Source organism: Anopheles cruzii, chromosome 3 (genome assembly GCF_943734635.1).
Source record: "Anopheles cruzii chromosome 3, idAnoCruzAS_RS32_06, whole genome shotgun sequence".
NCBI classification, from domain to species: Eukaryota; Metazoa; Arthropoda; class Insecta; order Diptera; family Culicidae; genus Anopheles; species Anopheles cruzii.
The window spans coordinates 19,365,095-19,384,341 of record NC_069145.1 but is presented as its reverse complement, the minus strand read 5'-3'; the positions used below and the strand labels follow the sequence as shown (position 1 = coordinate 19,384,341).

At 52.2% G+C, this 19,247-nt stretch overlaps 1 protein-coding gene across 2 annotated transcripts; it reads left to right on the top strand.

The window, feature by feature from the left end:
- The first annotated feature begins 6,011 nt into the window (after positions 1-6,011).
- Positions 6,012-15,457, top strand: LOC128271258 (protein takeout-like). Of its 2 annotated transcripts, none has more exons than XM_053008708.1 (5): positions 6,012-6,044; positions 8,521-8,835; positions 14,123-14,497; positions 14,566-14,715; positions 14,788-15,457. In XM_053008708.1, exons 2-5 carry the CDS (start codon positions 8,754-8,756, stop codon positions 14,940-14,942), a joined length of 762 nt encoding a protein of 253 aa, XP_052864668.1. In that variant the 5' UTR covers positions 6,012-6,044; positions 8,521-8,753; the 3' UTR covers positions 14,943-15,457. The 2 variants fall into 2 exon arrangements, with proteins under 2 accessions (XP_052864668.1, XP_052864667.1); XM_053008707.1 differs by having other exon boundaries at positions 6,013-6,034.
- The last annotated feature ends 3,790 nt before the right edge of the window (positions 15,458-19,247 follow it).

The window sequence follows — 19,247 nt, the reverse complement described above, 5'->3', positions numbered from 1 at the left end:
AGCACACGCGCCACGGCTTCACCGCGCAAAGCACTTCACTTGAGGATTTGTTGTGCGCTGTTGTTTGCGCGCCCGTCGGCAGGAAACCAAACATTTGCCTACCGACCGGCCAGCGCGGCCAGCTTTTGCCTAAATAAACCATCGTCGGGAATGTTGCGGCATGAGAAAAAATACGCCAGACTCTCGCCACGAAAGCCTGCGGGGCAGACATAAAGTAGTATAATCCTTATAGAAACTGTAGTAATCGCGCGGCCCTCTCGACAGCTAATTGGGGAATTGGCTAAAGTGTTGCACCACCCGACCCGATGCCACGTTCGTTGAGCTAAAAATATCGATCTCTCGTAAACAATATTTCAACCCGCACTCAAGGACGACGGGCGAGTGATGAATGAAGTAATGCACCCATCATAAATATAGAGAGATGCCCACTGCGAACTTTGCGCGAACCGTCCACCTGGCAACTCCTGGCCCTCAGCCGTTGCCCGTGGGCCCGTGACGCAGCGAAGGAGCAAGCCCCGCCTCTCGGCGAGTGAGTCGGCGAAGCTTGGCATTGAACTTTATCGATCAGCGATGGCGAATACACAATTAGAAAACGTCACCAAGCCACGACTTTCGTCACCTTCGGCCCTGCACGGAGTAAAACTGCCTGCGCTGAGACCATGGAGGCATCGTCGAAAAAAATGGGCATGAAATGGTCGCCCCTCCATTAGCAAGAAACACATTAACTACACTGCCTTACGATGGGTATCATTTACAACCGAAGGGAATATCATTACGAAGCGTGGAGCTCGATCGCCATGATCGAGGCACTGGCTGCACTGCAACACTGCATTGTTTTAGACAAATTTTATAAAACCATTTCGTTTTAATCTTTTAAATCAAACAATTATCATAAAAATATGTTTTCGGATGGCAAAATTAGAGAGAATTCCGACGGCACGTTGCATCATTATTCCCAAAGGTTGTTCTAGCTGATTTGCACCGCGCGATGACCTGCGCACGTTCTGTTTGACCATAAATTTATCGGCACCGACCGACCGATAACCGAATACGTGAATCTTGCCGCAATGCGACAGCGACATCGCTCAAGCATGCAAAGCGTTTATGCAAAAACTGTAACGTTCTCAATTTTGCTTTATCCTCGATCGTGCGTGGCAAACGCCATTCATGTTGTTAATCAATTGTCAAGCGCACATCGTGAGCGCCATCGTCGCCAGCGCTTCAGCACTCGGAACGGCTTTCGCATGCCAGTCATGGCCCCGGATCAGGATTTAGATGCACCTGTTCGGACGGACACGGTCAGTGTGGCTGAGCACCTGCGGAACATGCTCCTAGCAGGGGCGAGAAAACCGTGATTGAAAAGCGGAACAAGGAAGTCACGTTGACGTGTCATTGAAATGAGGAAATCTAATGATGCTTGCAATCGTGTTAGATGGTAGATTATGAGCGCACAGTTTTCTTCAAGGGTCTTCATTTGTCTATGTCACGGTTCTAGCAACTAGTAGCAAGAGTCCTACAATCTTGAGAACATAACATTAATAGTATCGTATTTTTAATGCTATGGTAAAAAAAACTCACCCCAACACGTTCGTGGCGGAGGCAATTATTTTTTACAATTATGACAATCATAATTATAAGGAGTGCAAATCAGTACATGTTGATAGCAGAAATGTTAACTGGTTAAATTGTATTATGACTGGTCCATGGCGGGCTTAACTTATTGATTGTCATTGAAATATTTCAAAAACACGATCACAGTGGCCATTGTTTTGAAATTACTTTGGTGCGCCTTTGAAATCTAACCTGTGTAGTCACCGATGGAGACCTTCGATTGGCCATGTAAGTCTTACTTGTACTTGGATGATACAAGTATTTTCGGTCCCTACTGGAATTAGAATTATGATCCCTTAAACGAGTAAGCGAACAAACAAATTGCATCAGTTATCTTCCCCAAGGCTGCCTTTTGACTTTGAAAATCTAAACTGCGGTTACCTTACTTCTAGTGTACTATTTATTGCCATTTCCTGTTCCTATGCGGAAGTCGCTACTTTCATAAAAAAGAGGACACACACGCAAACGGATTGTATTCTAAAACCATCCCACAAAAAAAACCTATCATTGTTAACCACCCATCCCATTGAACAGTTTCTTTCGTAATCATATTGCCACCATTTTTTCAATTTCCTTCATCGTTCATGGAGCGGTTTCGGTTTTTTCAATCCGTTTCAGATTGCCAATCCAACGTCGAACGCCGGCGGGTTGATTGTGAAGGGTTGCTAACTTCAATTCCACGGGCATCACACACGCCAGCAATGTTGCTGCTGCTGCGGCGGCTGAGGCTGCTGGCCCAACCTTGGCGGCCAAGCGATCCAGCGTTAGCCTTCACACCTTTATCAGTGCGGATCGTTCGGATTCGGTATTCGGCGGGGCTGAAGAAACAAAAACATGCTAAGCGGCCACCGGTGGGTGGCCGCGCCATTCTGAGCCGATGACAACATAGGCGCACGCATGGGATAGGTATCACAATGTGAAGCTTTCATCAGTGCGCTCGCGGAGCGGGACGACCTCGGTGGCGAAATGCGGTTCCGGTGGACCGGACATTTGACGCGGGAGGCTTATACAACCAAATTCGTGCGTCCCCTTGGTGCCCCTGGTGCGCCGCCACGGCCATGGTGCAAGGGCATGCAAATGGAGCCAGGTTTGGTGACGTTTTTTCTTCTGTTCGTTTCCAGCGGTTTCTCCACTGCCGATATTAATTTATCGATTTGAAATGAATGTCTTCGTGTCGATGGCCTTTCGGCCGATTTGAATTATCTCCTGAGCTGAGCGCTCAGGGCGCTCGATGAAACCCACTCAAGAAACATCCGGTTAGTTCGGCTTCCCGGGGGTGTCGGAGGTCGGTTTTGGCAAGCAGTCGACAAAAAAACGGTTATTTGCACTGAAGAACTCGACTGAACAGAATGGCACGACATAATGAACCGTCGTAACCTCTAAACCACACAGTGCCACACAAAGTAACGCAACACGCCGCGGCGGTTAGGAAAATAAACTAAATTTAAAATTTCCCATTTGCCCTGGGAATGTTTGGGTGGCAAACAATTGACCAGCAATCCATCGGCGTGCTCGATTTCGTTTTTGGATTGAATTGAAACAGAGAGAGAGAGAGAGAGAACGAACGGTTGGAGCGAGTGAACGAGAGGGCCATCCAGCTGAGCTGATGGCGGGGATTTGTGGGAACGCCTTGATCGACACCACCGTGGGCCGTGTGGAAATCGCGGTTGAGCTACCGAAGGTGCAACGATTACCACGTGATGATTACTACATCCTCCTTAATTGTGTTCCACTGTGCTATGGGAACAGAGTGTCATTCGAAACGCTTTACTGAGTCTACACTAACAGCAATCTATGGCGTTAATTAAAAAAAGGCCTACTTGGAAAAGATTCGCCCGAATGAAGCCGAACACGAAAACCTCTTTCGGGTTCTCGAATTTTGGGCATAAATAAAACAAGACTCACTGATTAGCATAAACCACCAACCCAGGTGCCTCCGGATACGTGTTCGTTCGCTCGCTGATAATATCCCAAACCAGTGACTGTGTAAAAAAGACGCGGTTAATAAATTCGATCCCTCATACGATTCCCCGACAACTTGCGTCACGAAGGTGGAGCCGGAGATGTCTTCTAACACACCGCCACCGAAGAATGGGACGCTCTGCAGAAGGAGATTGAAATAGAACAACACATCACCATCGGGAAATGGGCTAAATTTGTTTAGGGTTTTAGCGTAACTATTTGCGGTGCAGAACTTTAGATTGAACATTTCAATTCCACACAATCTTGGCACTTAGCAACTCTACGACTGATTGCGTGAAACACTCGTGCCCTGACAAAGGGCTTAGTGTAACGGGATTGAATGAAACATGGCCCATTACTAGCCCGACCGGCGCTCAAACATACATATCTAGCGCATAAATCCATCTGGTTTGTCCCGCTTCGTTCATCGCGTGTCCGATCGTGGTCTGATAATGTTTGAAACGCACCATTTATTCGAAGGGCGACAGTAATCGGCTCTGCGCCGGTGAACCAATTATCTATTCTATGATGTTATCGTGTGCAATTAAATGGCGTCACCTTGACTCAAATACGGCGCAAAGAAAGCCCGCCCTGCTTATTTCTTGCAACAATTGATAATGGTGACCCCCTGATCAGGTCCCTGTGATCGAGCGCAGTTCGAAATTAAAACCATTATTAGCAACTGTAACATGTTTCGCACAGACTCATAAGCTTCGTCTGGCTTATATTGACATTTTTTCCTGAAACCATACGTGACACATTTTATGGTAATAACCGCAGTGGCGCATTGATTTTGAAAAGTAGAAGCTCAATTGTTTGATGTTGCTTAAACAAGCCCATAAATACGGCTACGGTTAACACTTTGAAATGCAAATGAGAGGTCACCGCAGTGGAAATGTCGTATTTGGCCACCCTGCTCAAGCCTTTCCGTTGGTGGCGAAGGACAACTCCGGGCAGAAGCGGCCACGAAAACATGTTTTCCAGCATGTTCCGGCGCACGGTGCCATTGAATCCGGTTGTCCTCGAACGCACTACTACGTTTATTGAACTTCCGGCAAACTTCCAGACGGGCAGCTCGGATCGCTGAGTCCGAAACCGATAACACTCGGTCCAACATTCGGCGTTCGGTGGGAGACGACTTATGAATTCGCCCCTTGAGCCAACCTTAATGTGCTGCTCGATAGGCGGCAGCGAGACCAAATTAGGCTCTGATCGGACGTGACTCGGCAAATTCGGCGGTCGGTCACCGAATGCGCCACCTACAGTTGGCGCATTCGGCGATGATATCTGGTAGCATTCCCATGAAGGCTTGTTCGGAAGGTCGTTACGGACCGCTTAATTAGCTATTCTTCTATCGCTACATAATGGAGCAACGACCGGATACTGCACGTGCTGGCAATTGGGTTAAGTGAGTCACTGCGCAGGTATTGTAACGGTAGCGAAAACAAACAAAGTTTGAAGATTTGCACTCCCATTTAGGCGTGAGGTGCGCAACCTTCATCTGGCTGCCCCCGTAGAAGGCATTGTTTACTGCTATATAACAACGAACCGATCACTGAATGTTTCCCCTTTTAAAAAAGGGAACGTATCGCCTTATTCTGCGCAGATAAGTCGCCACACGGAAAGCTCATGATTCTGCCGGAAACTCTGCCGGAATATTCTCGGAACGTCTCGAAGGTTGGTCGGCATGGATCGACGTTCACCCGTCGGTCGGCCGGTTCACAATCTCCTGCAGGGCGGCCTCTTAAACCCCCCATGGAGCATTCCCGGATCTGGCGATTGTAGTAATGCTTCTGCGAACCATTTAAAACCAAAACTAGCACCAGAAGCGTACTAAAGCCAACCCAGCGCGGAAGCGGTCCAGAATACGCCCCGGGTGGGGCGGGAGATAAATGGCACCCAGAAAACCGGTATCGAGGGCGTCGCATCCGCATAACGCGCCCGCCCGTACCTAGAACTTGTGCGCTAGAACAGGGCACGAACCCGGTCACTCGACCCACGCCCATTCGGTGACCATTTCTCCAGTTGAAGCTGAATTTGAATTTCTATTAGATGGTTTGCAAACGAAGATCACATTCGATCACAACAAGAACATCACCGGCAACCGGTTAGTAAGGAGAATGAAAGTGATATTTTTTTGCGGACTTTGGTTCTCGTGAGCGACGATGAGTGGCGGTGAGTGAGTGGCCCTCTCCCATTGTTTACTACGATCGGTAGTAGCGAGGACCGCGATCGCCTACTATTGTTTCACGGCGACAGAGAGAGAGAGTGTAACGTGCGTTACCAACAGCAACAGGACGGGTGAGAATGAGCCGAATGAAATCGAACGTGAGCGCCCGGTGAGAGTGAGAGTGTACGCGAGTGTGAGACAAAATAGCACGTGCCTTATAAAAGTATAAAAGTGGCCGGCGATAAATGTGGCGCCTTCATTCGTTGTGCGAAGCTGCTTCGGTGCTGTGCGGTGCGTATCGGTGCGTCCATTATTTCTGCCTCCCCCCCTTTCAACCCCACCTGACGGACACTTACCCCCCTATTATGGATCTCGAACGGAAATTTTACCGTTCGAGTGAACACAACAAGAGAGAAAGCAGAATACAGCAAGAGAGAAGGCAGAAAGAGAAAGCTATAGCAAAATGAACTCAAAATGAACGGAATGAACGTTCGAGGACTCGAATCGAGTTCTATGATAGGGGGGTTAGTGAACCAGCGTGTGTGTGTGTGTGTGTGTGTGTGCGTGTGTGCAATTCCTTCCCAATCCCCAATGCGCGTTGTTGCGGTTGTATGACGACCCTTTCCCGTTCGGCCTTGTGGATTTTCGGTTTCAAAAGTGAAATATTTCGGTGACGAAAGGTCTCGAAGCCGAAACGGCCGAAACATTACGTGTTTGATTACGAACTTCGGGATTCCTCCGACGCTACTCCCAGAGGATACCAGTGCCAGCGGATAGCTCCGATCATTAACTTTTATTAGTGACCAAACCCCAAAGGACCACTTAACAATCGGTTGCAGATGTGAAAAGCCTGCTAAAAGAAAAATCAAACGCACAAAAACACAGTTGGGCCTCCCCTCAAATCGGGAACTGTGCACAGCGCGATCGAGCGAGCGAGAGAGATGGGAAAAACCTGCCCCAAACACAGAGATTGTGCAAAAACAAAACAACGAAGAAAAAAAAAACGGCTACCCAACCATGATCGCGGTGATCGCGTCTCGGGCGTCTCGCGGTCGGGGCGCGCGAAAGTATGCACACGATCCTCTCGGTCGCGGCGGCATGCTGCAACCGAGAGGCCAAAAGAGTAAAACGGAGAAAAAAAGAACTCGCTTGCGGAGCGGAGGACTAGGTCGACCGCCAGCCAGCCAGCCAGCCAGCCAGGCCAACCAGCTGTCCCAAAATCGACCGAGCAGTGCCATTTACGCCACAGCGGCGGCGGCGGCGGTGGCGGCGTGAGAGTGAAGTTTCTGCCGCCTCGAGGTTACTCTCGGGCTGCCTCGGCCCCAGCCCGTGTTGCCTTGGGATGTTATCCAACGGCACGTGGTGTGCGTCGAGCACGCCCAGCACGACCAGCACACACACACACACCTCCCTGGCAGCATCCTTGCACTACGAGGAGGGGCCCAAGTGGGAGATGCGTAAACCGAAGTGGAAACCGAATGCCGTGCCGTTGCCAGTGTGTCACCAGTGTGTCCAGTGTCGTCATCGCAAGCATGTGCGCGCCCCGTCCCGTCCCGTCGCAGAAGGAACGGGATGCGAAATGCAAAATTGAATAATAAACACGCAGACGCAGGCGGTTATATAATTCAATTACCCACGCCACGGTTGCCACCTTTCTTCTCAATTTCACAGAGCCACAAACGAGCTAGACCCACACACACGCATCGTGATGGTTCACCGCAGAGCGCGAAGCTCCTGGATTTCGTTTTCGGTGCCATTTTGCCGAGGGTTTGCTGGGTGTAATTGTTGCCGCTTTTCCGAGAAAAGCCGGTTTTTCCTGTGCGCAATGGGACCGCAGCACACAAAGAACTGGGTCAAACCGAAAGTGCTGGCCCGGCCCTGCGCGTCGGAAAAGCGGGGAGAGATAGATAGATGCTGTGTGCCAACGAAGTGGCCCGAGCCGTGTGTGTGATGTTGATTTGAATCAGTCGGAGAATCAGGTTTTTACGACGGGGGTCATAAAATAGGGGCTTTGTCAATCCACCGATTCCGTGGACGGTTTTTCCCCAAATCGAACGCGCTTCGAACCGACCTTCAAAGGATCCCGAAATGGGGACCGATTTTGAATCGATTTTTTGCGCAAGCCCAGCTGCGGCGCAATGTGAAATGACGGTCAAGTGAATCACAAATTCACTGTCCCATCAACCCCAACCCGCGCTCGCGAGGACCACGCCAGCGCAGCGCCAGGCTGTAAATATTGTTAACGAGAAATGAGCCGAGCCGAGAAGTTGGCCACTGTTGGTTCTTCGACCCATTAGCACGTATCACTGCCGTCAATGGGAGTGTCCACCTCCTCATTCCGAGCGTCGAGTGCGGCAAACACTTCCCGGCCACAGCGTGCACGGTGCATTATTACGACACGTCGATCTCTCGATTACCGATCGAGCAGGGAGAAACGATCAACGATCGCAACGCCAACGTATGGCGTCATGTTTCGCATCGGGTCGCCCTGCCCCGGGCCAGCGGCGGTTCTAGCGCGCGCCTAAGGACGTCAGGACGGCCCGCGATCAAGGGTTATCATTAGCTAACATTAAGGAAGGCCAGGAATGCCGAGCTCGAGGGCAATCAATTGGTGACCGAGCTGCGGTTCTAACTATCCAGCCGGTTACTTTATCGGACTTTACACGCTAATAGCCTCGCGTTATCGTTTATTACACGTGTGTTTGTGTTTGTGGCCATACTAAAGCATTTTTTATTACTCTTTCCCCATCCGCGGTGTATCCCCCTTCGGTGTTCAGGCTGACCAGGAGCTGTAGGGTGTGTTTAAGTGTGTCCCAAACCCCAAACCCGCACCATTGGCTAGCGACCAAGCTGAAAAAGTTCCTCCAACACGTGACTCCAGCGAGTGATCGGCCCGGCGGCCTCCGACAGGACACGAAGGACACTACCGCGCGTTCCGCCGTAGCGACCGACCCGCCCGAACAGTGTAGTGTCCGTGCCGTGCCGTGCCGCAGCCGCAGCCGTCTTCAGGATGCAGTCCACGATGGTGACCGTCAGCGGGTTGCTCTTCGTGGTGCTGGCCGCCGCATCGGCCGCAACGGTCTACGAGCGACGTAAGTATTTTGATGGTTTTTTGTGGTTCCGCCCCGGCCACCACCAGCACCACCTGTGCGCACGATTGTGTTCCTTTTACGGGGACGGTGTAAATTTAAATTTTTAATTTATTTAAACCTTGACCGGCGACTTATGAACGCACGCCGCGGACGTCCAAGGTTAGGCAACGCAAGTGATCCCGGGCTCGGGCGCCAGTGGATTGCTTCAGGCACACATACAATGGCGGGCCTTGGCGGACCTCCCGAAATCCTCGTTCGGCAAAGGCATCACCCACAGTAGTTTGTTTATTTTATGCGAGTCTCCCTTAATGAAAGGGTCGATGATCTTGAAAGATATCGAAGCACCTAACCGAAGGTGCCCTGGTACGGTTTTAAGGGCATACGCGGGTGCTACGATGAGCGTACAACAAAACATCGGTCCGGTCACGCTCCGATTGCGTGAAGCGGTAGCGAAAGTGGCACTCGCCGTTTTCCGCCGTGCCCAGTCCGATTCGAGGGCCCCTCGCTTGACCCGACGCGGAACCACGACTCCAACAATCCGACAAACCCCGAGCCTTCCATAATTCCACCGACGGCACCTATTTGGTGGGTTGCACCTCACATTTCCTGTTGAAGCCGGTTGCAGTGTTCCGACGAATCGCTGCGCGCTGCATTACGCCAAAAGCGTGCGCGCTTCTGCTTTCCAGCGCCACGAAGGGTAGCAGGATGTCATCAGGCGTCATTCCTACCAATCGCCGAAACCGCGGTGATTCGTTAGATCAATCAACCGCGCGATCGTTACGTCAGGGATGGGCTCATACTGAGCGCCTGACTGTGGCCCTGTAGGATTTTCGGAACGTCTTTTAGCGTCGTCGCATTTTTCGAAACGCAACTTACAGGTCCGTTGGTCTCGGTTGGGCCTCGAAAATTGAACTGCCAACCATCGTGATCGGCCGCAATCGGAGTACGGCGCTGTTATCTCACTTCACACGAGGTTCGTCGTTCGGTCGTTGAAGTCTTTCGTCTCGATCTCGTCCATCATCGCCGAGGGCGCGCGCACGCGCTGCGCATGAGAGCGAAAGCAAGAAACCTGATCTGCAGACCGTCACCAGCAAGCCAGCAAGCCCCGTTTTGGCACGGCTGGGGGTTGAGAGCATAAGTTCCAACCCGTCGCCGTCGTGTCGACACGCTGACCCATTTTCAGGCTGTATCGCCCCAAGACCGCGGCGCGGCAGGATGGTACCCCCGGTGGACGTCAAGGCCCGAAGGAATTCGAGCTCTTCGGGCGAAGCCCACTGCGACCCCCACCCAGGGCGACCCGAACCCGGTTTCTTTAGCCTCGCTGGCGCAGGGCGCAACTGTCGTTACCTTTTCTTTCACTCCATGCGCAAGCGGTCGGTACTACGATCACGCATCAGCTGATCGTAAAAAAAATCCCCCCCAAAGCGTCGTCTCGGCCGATCATCTGCCTTCGGATAATTCGGATGGTGTTGGGACGACGATCATGACGATGGGGCTGAATTGTGCTAAATACGCTCCGATTATGCAACCGTGTTTCAAGTTCACGAAGCGCGCTGAGCTGCCGCTTGTTGATTCCTGCCATTGTTCTGCCTCCTGCTTTTGGGCTGACCAATGCAAACACACTCACGGCGAAAGTGACGATCAACGTCCTTTGTTTTAATTAACAACCCACGACAACGCACGGCATGTCGTCACCCGGGGGGCCGGCTGAACTTGAACCGTGCCGTCTTTCGGGCTATTGTTTATTTTGGTGGCGGCCATTTTTTTCGGCTCGTGCCATGCCAAAAGTAATCCGGGCAGAACAAAAGGGGTGCAGAGCAGAGTCGAGTCCAGGGTCCGCGCGTTTTAATATGCTGTTTGCCTTTCGGGGGCCTCCAAGGAGTGACCTCCAAGTGTGTGTTGTGTTGTGTCCGGCCGCCGGGGTGGCTCGGTCGCTCATTAGCGATTTCGTGGCCACGGCGGTGATAATGCCACTGCGCGCGCGCGCGTGTTATGAAACGGACCCACGGGCACCACCCCACAGGCACCCGATCTCTTCAAGGTGCAAACTGTGTCACGGCACGGTCCGCGCGCGGCGCCTCCGAAGAAAGAGCTCCGACAGAGACAGAGCGAGAGTGAGAGCGATACCGAGTTGGCAGGAAGTTGGCAGAGCCCGGGCCGGGGCAGATTTATGAAAGGTCCACCCAGGGGGCCACCGGCCGTCACCGTGATGTGCAGCAACTGTTGAATGAATCATTCAATCGAACCGCACGCTGGTGATGCCCAACATCGCACCGTCATCGCGGCGGAAGAAGTAGACCCCGACGCCGATGATGAAAGACACGCCACCCTGCCTACCTTCGCAGCCTAGTTTTGGTTGGGTTTGTGGTGCTTTCGAACCACTTTCGCGCCAAAATGATGAAACACCCGTACGGGGGACCGTTCGATGAGCGAATCTTCTTGACTTTCTGGCGGCACTTCAAACGCCTGGCTCACTGCGTTTGAATGTCACGCCCTAACGCCCGTTGATGACGCTTTGAGATACCGTGAAATATTTCAACGCGATCGACTTTTGATATTTGAACACCGTTTTGCAACGCTCGAAACAGGGGCTAAACAGTTCAAGAACGTAAGCGGGTGCAACGATTGTCGTCGGGCGAAAACAAAGCAGCCTCGGCTTGCCTCACCGGCGCTGGGCCGGTGCCGCCTTGCAAGGCCGAACACTGTATGACAAACAATTTTCCCACCTCGCCCACCTCGGGGTGGTGAAACCTTTTCTTTCTGAGCGTTTCCCATGAGCCACTGCAACACTGCCAACCCCCCAGCCCAACCTTTTATTGTTGTGCTGACCAAGCCTACCAAGCATTTGTCCTCCTAGAAAAGGTGGCCCTAGTTACCACGACCCACTTTGCCGCCGTGATCGCGCACACAGACACCGGTGCGGCTCAGATTCTTGCCTCAGAATCGTTCTGCGCTGGCGCTGGGAGAGTAGACCAATGTCTTTTTTGGGGGCTCACCTCGCCATTGCCTCGGGCTCGGGCGGCTGCGCGGTGATGGCGAAACGGTTGTTTGTTTTTAATTGCTGCCCGTACGCAACACGTTTAAGGTTCTTACCACCACCACGGAGCCACCAAGGACCAAGGGTTTTCGGACCGTGCATGCGACATCCACCGGATCCGGGCATGGTGTCGCTCTTTGATCGAGAAAAGTCCAACGGATCGGTTTCGTCGCTTGCCGCGCACGATGTCTTTCGTCACTGGCCACCAGCCCCCGGAGCGCAGGCGACGCCGACATCGCCGAAGTCTATTCGGTTTTTGTTCTGCAAAATTCTCGCCGCACCAAGGGCACACACGGTACCCGCCGGCCAGACACTTTGGGCATCGTTCGTCGCGTACTCAAGCGGTTGAGTTGATTAGTGCGCCGGTTGCGAACCCTTGACCAACGCAACGGATGGCCGGCCCCGTGCAAGATGCTCTTGAATGTTCTCGGACCGTTTCTTCGTACCGGTGCTGCTGCTGGATGCTGGCTGGCTGGCCAGCGTCAATTGCGTGTGCTCGAGTGACCATCCCCCGATGGTGTCGCCAATGCGAACAGGTTTCTCGATTAGCAGCTGCCGTTGTCAACACGTCGCTGAGGTTAGCCCAACTCGCGCACACGCCACTACTTTGTGTGTCGATGACAAGCAATGCAGGAAGGAAGAGCCGGTCTCCGAGGCTCTGGACCATGAAGTGTCCTGAATAATCTCCACCACTATGGCGCTTCCTATGGCTGGTTCGATTCATAAAATGCTAATAAACCTGTACATGTTGGCGTACAGAACCGGCATTTACCTGCGGCTTTACTACCGCTCAATTACCAGAACTGGTTTGTGGGGCGCGTTCTTTCACTGCCGCCAAGTCCAGCGCCGTGGTTTAATTACATGCCACTCAGAACTTTTACTTCCTGAAGTTTACCCGTTTGGTGTTCCAAAATTACCCAGCAGGAATGTTAAGGTTGCCTCTCGCTATGCAAAGCCCGACACGACATGGTCTGGCCACGCGATGGACTCTTTGATTTGACCGTCGCTAAAAGCCAATCAATCGCGTCAAAACACAAGACTCTACACTCACGCCGAGCTGTCTGAGTTGCCAAAATCGATCGGTTGCAACAGCGACGAACCCCCTGAGAGTGTGTCCTCGGAGTCTCCGTTCGATTGCCTCGACGCACCCAGGCGATGCATATGCGCGGCGGCGCTGTCTGCGCGCCTGGTCGCGTCATTGCAATAATTTTATTTATTTTGTTTTCGGAGGTCGTTTGCCATTCGGTATCCTTTTTCGACCATTGAGAGGCCCGGTTCGTCGGTTTTTTTTGTTTTGTTATTTCTTCATTTCTTTCGCTTGTGGAGCACACAAACACACGCACACACAATGATCACATTTGGCAAAGATACACTCCACGCCAGCCAGGCACGCTCTCAGAGCTCAGAGCCCACTTCACCTTGCAGCGATCGTTATCTGCGCAGCGCAGCAGACCCCGTGTCGGGCCGTGCAAAGTTGAGACTTTCGTTATGCCCGGCGCACGCTTATGTTGCAACGGAAATCGCCGCAATCCACTCTTCCAACACGACCGGCTTAGAGAAACCCCCGGCATTAAGCGTGGTGACGCCCGGTGACTGTCATGATTTGTCACAGGACGGCCCGTGCATGAGACGCTATTTTAAGAACATGCCATTGTTTAAAGGAGTACAGGAACCCAGTTGGAGGGTCGCCGGGTGAGTGAGAATTTCCCCATCGGCAGGCCCCAAAACCATCAATCATCCAATCCGTGTTGCCGAGTCTTACCATCCGATGGAAGTTGCGGTCTGACTGACTGACGCCAAGGTGAGGTGGTGTGAAAACCGATCAAACAGCCGTAGCGCCACAACCTCCCGGATGCCACTCGGAACGTCACGGATCCATTGACGAATTAATTGGCGACGCTTTACGCTTCGTTAGCGCCCGAACGAAACGCGCGATGACCTGGATCAAGCCGACCGTTTTTGACATGATCTTTTAATCAACGCTATCGTTGAGTGGATCGGTTTGGCAATACTGAACAGCGCGGGGGGAGTGACCGTTTGTGCAACGATCACTACTCCAGCGGAACTTACATCTTCTTTTACGCTCCGATAGCGGTCCAAACGGATTGCTCAAGTTTTGTCCTGTCAGGGGCCGAAACGTTTCGGGCCAAGTGTCCGCCTATAGTTATGCAACCCGCAGTGCGCGGGCGCACACGTTGGGATTCGATTGTGAGTTTGACATTTCTTGTTTATTTTCCTTCCCCGGTACAGCTCCGTACATTCTGCCGTGCCGGCGAAGTGACCCGGAAATCAACAAATGCATCCGGAACTCGCTGAACTTCGTCAAACCGTACGTGGCACGTGGACTGCCCGAGCTCAAGACGCCCGCCCTGGAACCGCTGCGCATCGAGGAGCTGGCGATGGAGAACAATGCCGGGGCCGTGCGGATAAAGGCACTGTTCACCGACATTGTGGCGCACGGTGCCGGCAACTACACGATCAAGGAGGTCCGCAGTGACCTGAAGAAGCTGCGAATCGACATGAGCATCGGCATTCCGCGCGTGGAGTCCCGCGGCAAGTATGAGGTGATCGGAAACGTGCTGCTGTTGCCGGTGCGCTCGAACGGCGAGTTTTGGACCGAATTTTGTAAGTTTCGCTGGGCTGGGTGAAGTTTGAGCATCCGTACTAATGAAATTGTTCGCGCGTCGTCATAGCTGACATCACGGCCATCGCCAAGATCTACGGCAAATCGGTCGAGCGGGATGGCGAAACGTTCATGGCCATCGACAAGATCACGATCGACTTCACGATGAAGAACGCGCGCTTCAAGGTGAAGGATCACGTCAACACGCAGAATGTTCTCGGTAAGACCAGCATCCGTGGGTCGGGCGGTCCAGCCATTTGCACTCACACGAATTTCCCCGAATATCCCGTAGGTGAGGCCATCAACCAGTTCCTCAACCAGAACGCGAACGAACTGATCCAAGAGATGAGACCGGCGGCCTCCCAGAGCATCGGCAAGCTGTTCCGGAAGTTCTTGAACGACGCCTTCACCAACCTGCCGACGCGGTTGTGGCTGCTCGACGACTAACCGTTCCCGCCAGTTCCCAATCCCTCACCCCGTCCTTCCGTTCACTAGCGTTAGGTTGTTCTTAGAGCATAAGTGATACATAATCCTAAGGAGCGTTGCTGTGCAAACTTTTCACCCGTTCGTGTCAGTGTCAGTAGTCAGTCTGGTCCGGACATCGGAGGTCCGCCCACCTACAGTCCGCCCACCTACACACACACCCAGGAGTCCTGAGCCAGCCTGAGACAAAGTCCTTAAGACACCTTGAGATCGCTTCAAACGGATAGGCATGTAAGAAAAAGAAGAATGTACAAACTTCAAACAGCAAAACCCGGAACCCGGACGTCAATCCCCGTGTCATAATGATGATGATGTGATGATCATTGGGATAGTAGCACTACCACCCAAATCAGAGTACAGATGAAGGTAAAACACAAAACACGAACGCGGCCAACCACGTACTAGGATTAAGGTGTAAATATTACGTTGTAGCGCTACAACACAGCGATCTGTAACACATGATAATAAAGTAACGAAAACACCCGTAAACGAGCCGCGAAGTGATTCAAGGATCCCAAAACAGCCCAAAATCTGCGGCAAACTGGAAACCCGCAGCAGTGCCATTGTGTCGCCATCGACTACGCTAGTCGTAGATGGCGGCCACGTTGCGTTGCAGCTCGGTCACGATCTGATTGCTCCGTCCGATTGCATAGTGGGGCACACACCTACTTCTACTACGCGTCTTCTGCTGTCGCCGGCCCCGTCTGGCCCACATCGCGTCGCTCACCGAGAGGACTAATTTTATTTTAAAATTTATTATTTCCGTCCCATGGGCGCGTAGCGGCCGGTGCACTCATTTCGAGGCACGCTTATCAAAGGGCCGCCCGAGTCTTGTGCACACACCAAGACCGCGCCTGGCGCCAGAGCATCGGAGTCTGTCGCGACCGATTGTCAGTGTCGTCGATCCATGATCGCGACTTTGGGAATCGCTACCCGTGGCTTCGATTACCCAAAAATACCATACTGACCACCGCTGGCTTCCGGGGGCTGGCACTCCTCTCGTCCGCGCTCGAGTCAAGGCGAAGTACTATTTTTAGCCACATCCCCGGTCGATCGGGCGGCGCCTCGTAGTTACGCGGAGCACGGAGCCTCGACCGGGCTCCGGTTCTAACTGGCTCCGGGCGGACGTCACTGCGTGCAATTGACACCAAACAATTGCTGCACCACTCTCGGGCGCGACCGGCGAGTGGCACTTTCTCGCGATCGCGGCAATCTAAGAAGGAAGAACCACGTCCACACCACTGCGAGATCGTTCTGGGCTGCCAGGACTAACCGGCCGGCCGAGCCGTGGTTATCGCGAGCGTGTTGCAGTGAAGCGATTCGCCTTTTTGCCACGCAACCAACTGGCGCATCACCAGTTGCAGTGTAACAACACCGTGGACCAAAAGCTCCACGCAGCGTTGGCCGTTCCCTGACTGACGTCAAGTTCAAATGTCCGATTTACGTATAAACAATACGCGGCAGGCACCCCGGGTCTGCCCGGGGACATGACCGGGGCCAATCCTTGGCCATCCAAAACCGGCAGATAATTTTAATTGCCCATTTGCCCGTACATGGCGTAATTTATTAACAACCAAAGTGACGCTCCACCGTCGATCGACGGTCTGACAAATCTTCGAATACGAATCCGCATCCGCACACGGGCCCGGGGCGCGATAACGGACATCTTCCGAACGGTCCATTGATACGTGCTCACGAAACGTACCGTGAAACGGCAAGTTGGTGGAAGTTAAATGGAGCGAAAGTGTCGCGATAAGCAGATGTCGACATTGAGATGCGGTTCCCGTGGACGGGAACGATTTTGTTGGCCCCAAAATTTAAACGCGTTTCGCGTGGTGTTTAACTGCCCGCGGCCCCGGCGTGCTATTAAATTACCAGTCCCAGTTGATAGCGTGCCCAGCTTTTTTCGGAAGTTCGCCGTCCAAGGACGACGAACGACAATCGTGATGGGGCCCGAAATCACCCGTGCTGGCGACACTCGCATTTCTCTTGACCTGCTAATCAGCCGCTAATCGGGCTCCGGCCGCTAGGCTTCACACAAACGACCTGACATCCGACCTTGGATTAGTTTCCGTTTTGCATCACGGGCCGCGTTGTGTCTCCCACCGAACCACTTGCGGCCGTTGCGGAGGTCCTGCCGAGCGCGCCATAGAACTATCAACCGGTGGCGAATCGTTGCCGATATTGTTCGAATTTCGATGTGTTTTCTTGCCCGGGGGGTCCGAAAAAAGTATGAGCCCGCTTTTCGGATTGTTGCATCATCCTTCGCCGCGTATCTTCCACAGGCCGCGGAATTGTTGCGGTGTTGCTACTCGCGTGAGCCGTGGCCACCGTTTTTGGTGGCGCGCATGTAAACAAAAAACGGCACAAAACAGCACCGGACTGAAGGTCCCCGATAGAGACTATCGACACGGGTGAAAAGATTGCAGTAATCAAGTAGGTATGTGTTTTCGTGAAACCAAGGAGCATTGGGAAACGTGAGCCTTTTGCTACGTTTTGGCAATGCACGTGCCAGTGTGGCAGAGTTTGATTCGTTACGGTTCGTTAGATTTATTTGGAGTATTTTCATACCAAGGTGTTACTAAGTCAAATCATGTGGATTTCTTTCGCTGATACCAAGCAATTCTGAAACTACTATCGCCAGCCTAACTTCAGAGGTCAATTTTCGACAGCTGCTTTGCACGCGTTTTGCGTCATCTTCGATTTTCGACCGAACAAAACAAGCATTGCATTAACGAAGGAGCTGTTGAACTTTGCCCGGGACGAAACACATTTGCTCCAGAGGGTCATTACTGGTAACGTATCACAGGTTTATGATTACGACGTGGAAACCAAAAAATCGTTAGAATAGGAATAAGGCACACTACCTGCAAGTTATGCGCAATTTGCGCAAAGCAATCTGCCCAGATTTGTGGGAAAACAAAAATCGGCTTTTGCACCAAGATAACGCCCCTGCTCACACATCGTTCTTTCTGCGCGAATTTTTGTGTCAAAACAACACACTAATAATGCCACGGCCACCATATTTCCCAGGCCCATGTAAGGACGACGCTACGCTACGATTGAGGAGATATAGACGGCATCGAAGAAGGAACTGAACAAGATCACAAAACATGATTTTTTGAAGTGCATCGAGGATTGGAAAAAAACACTTACATAAGTGTATAATATCTGATGCAAATTACTTTACAGGGACAAAATAGACATTAATGAGAAAACCGAAACTAACACTATTGTTTTGTGTTTGTCGGTTAGTTTGTACACTACACGCATCTGTAGTCACAACTTTTCCCCGAGACCGCTTCTTTGCTTATCTGCCACAGTCTCAACAATTTATACGACAATTTTACCAACAATTCAAGCCTCGAAGTCAGTACTTTGCGGCACTCGGAGAAGCATTTTATGCGCTGGCATTCGTTCATTTTCCAGCTAATTGGCTTTCGATGAAGCATAATGGCTTCTAGAATATAAATATTTATACACATAAAATTACTCGCCGTAAACACATTAGCCAGCATCCTGATATGGCGCACGAAACGGACGGCGAATCCTCGGCCACTTGGCTGACCTTCTAATTTCAGAAACAGCATTAGACAAATCATTGCACTCCATCATAAACAATCATCCGTAACGCAAGCGTAGAGAGGCAGAGAGAGAGAACCCGAGAGAACCCACCGAAAGTGAAGCCGATATGTTGCCATGACTCACACGGTGGCATCAAAAAACATTCCTTTAACATCATTGGCCGTGTGGCCTTAGCCTCGCCACCGGTCACCGGTGGCGTTATCAGCCACCGACTAACAACAGCTCCCGGGTCGGTCGGTCGTATTTTTAGCTAACACCACTGTCCACACCGAGCGCATCCAGAGAGCGAGCTGATAGCTGTCCGTCAGGGTGTTCGTTTACGCTTGGGCTTACGGGTGACGAAGGGGGCGATGGCAGGAGCTTGCAAACCTGCTGCATAAGGATGTGCGGCTGGGCACGTCATCCCTCGGTCTACCTGCCACCGCACCGCACCCCGTACGATCCGCCGGGTACGTGGTGCAGCATCAGCTATCTGCTCGAGGAGTTCCGAAGGACCGATAGAACGGGCAAAAATCGCTCTCTCTATGTCTGCGTTGATAATGGCGTCGCGATCATCGCACAGCACCTAGAACCAGTACGCGCACAGTCGCACATACACATATTGCAATCCGATCCGATTGCCGAACGAACGGAAACAACCACACACGATCAGCTTTCGGCCCGGGCGGCCTAGGGCCCTGGCGG

What these genes read in the sequence shown, in the direction of transcription:
- LOC128271258 (XM_053008708.1), top strand. Translation starts at nt 8,754, where the DNA reads ATGCAGTCCACGATGGTGACCGTCAGCGGGTTGCTCTTCGTGGTGCTG. An exon ending in CGCAACGGTCTACGAGCGAC is followed by an intron (nt 8,836 to 14,122) that starts GTAAGTATTTTG and finishes TCCCCGGTACAG; the next exon opens with CTCCGTACATTCTGCCGTGC. An exon ending in CGAGTTTTGGACCGAATTTT is followed by an intron (nt 14,498 to 14,565) that starts GTAAGTTTCGCT and finishes GCGTCGTCATAG; the next exon opens with CTGACATCACGGCCATCGCC.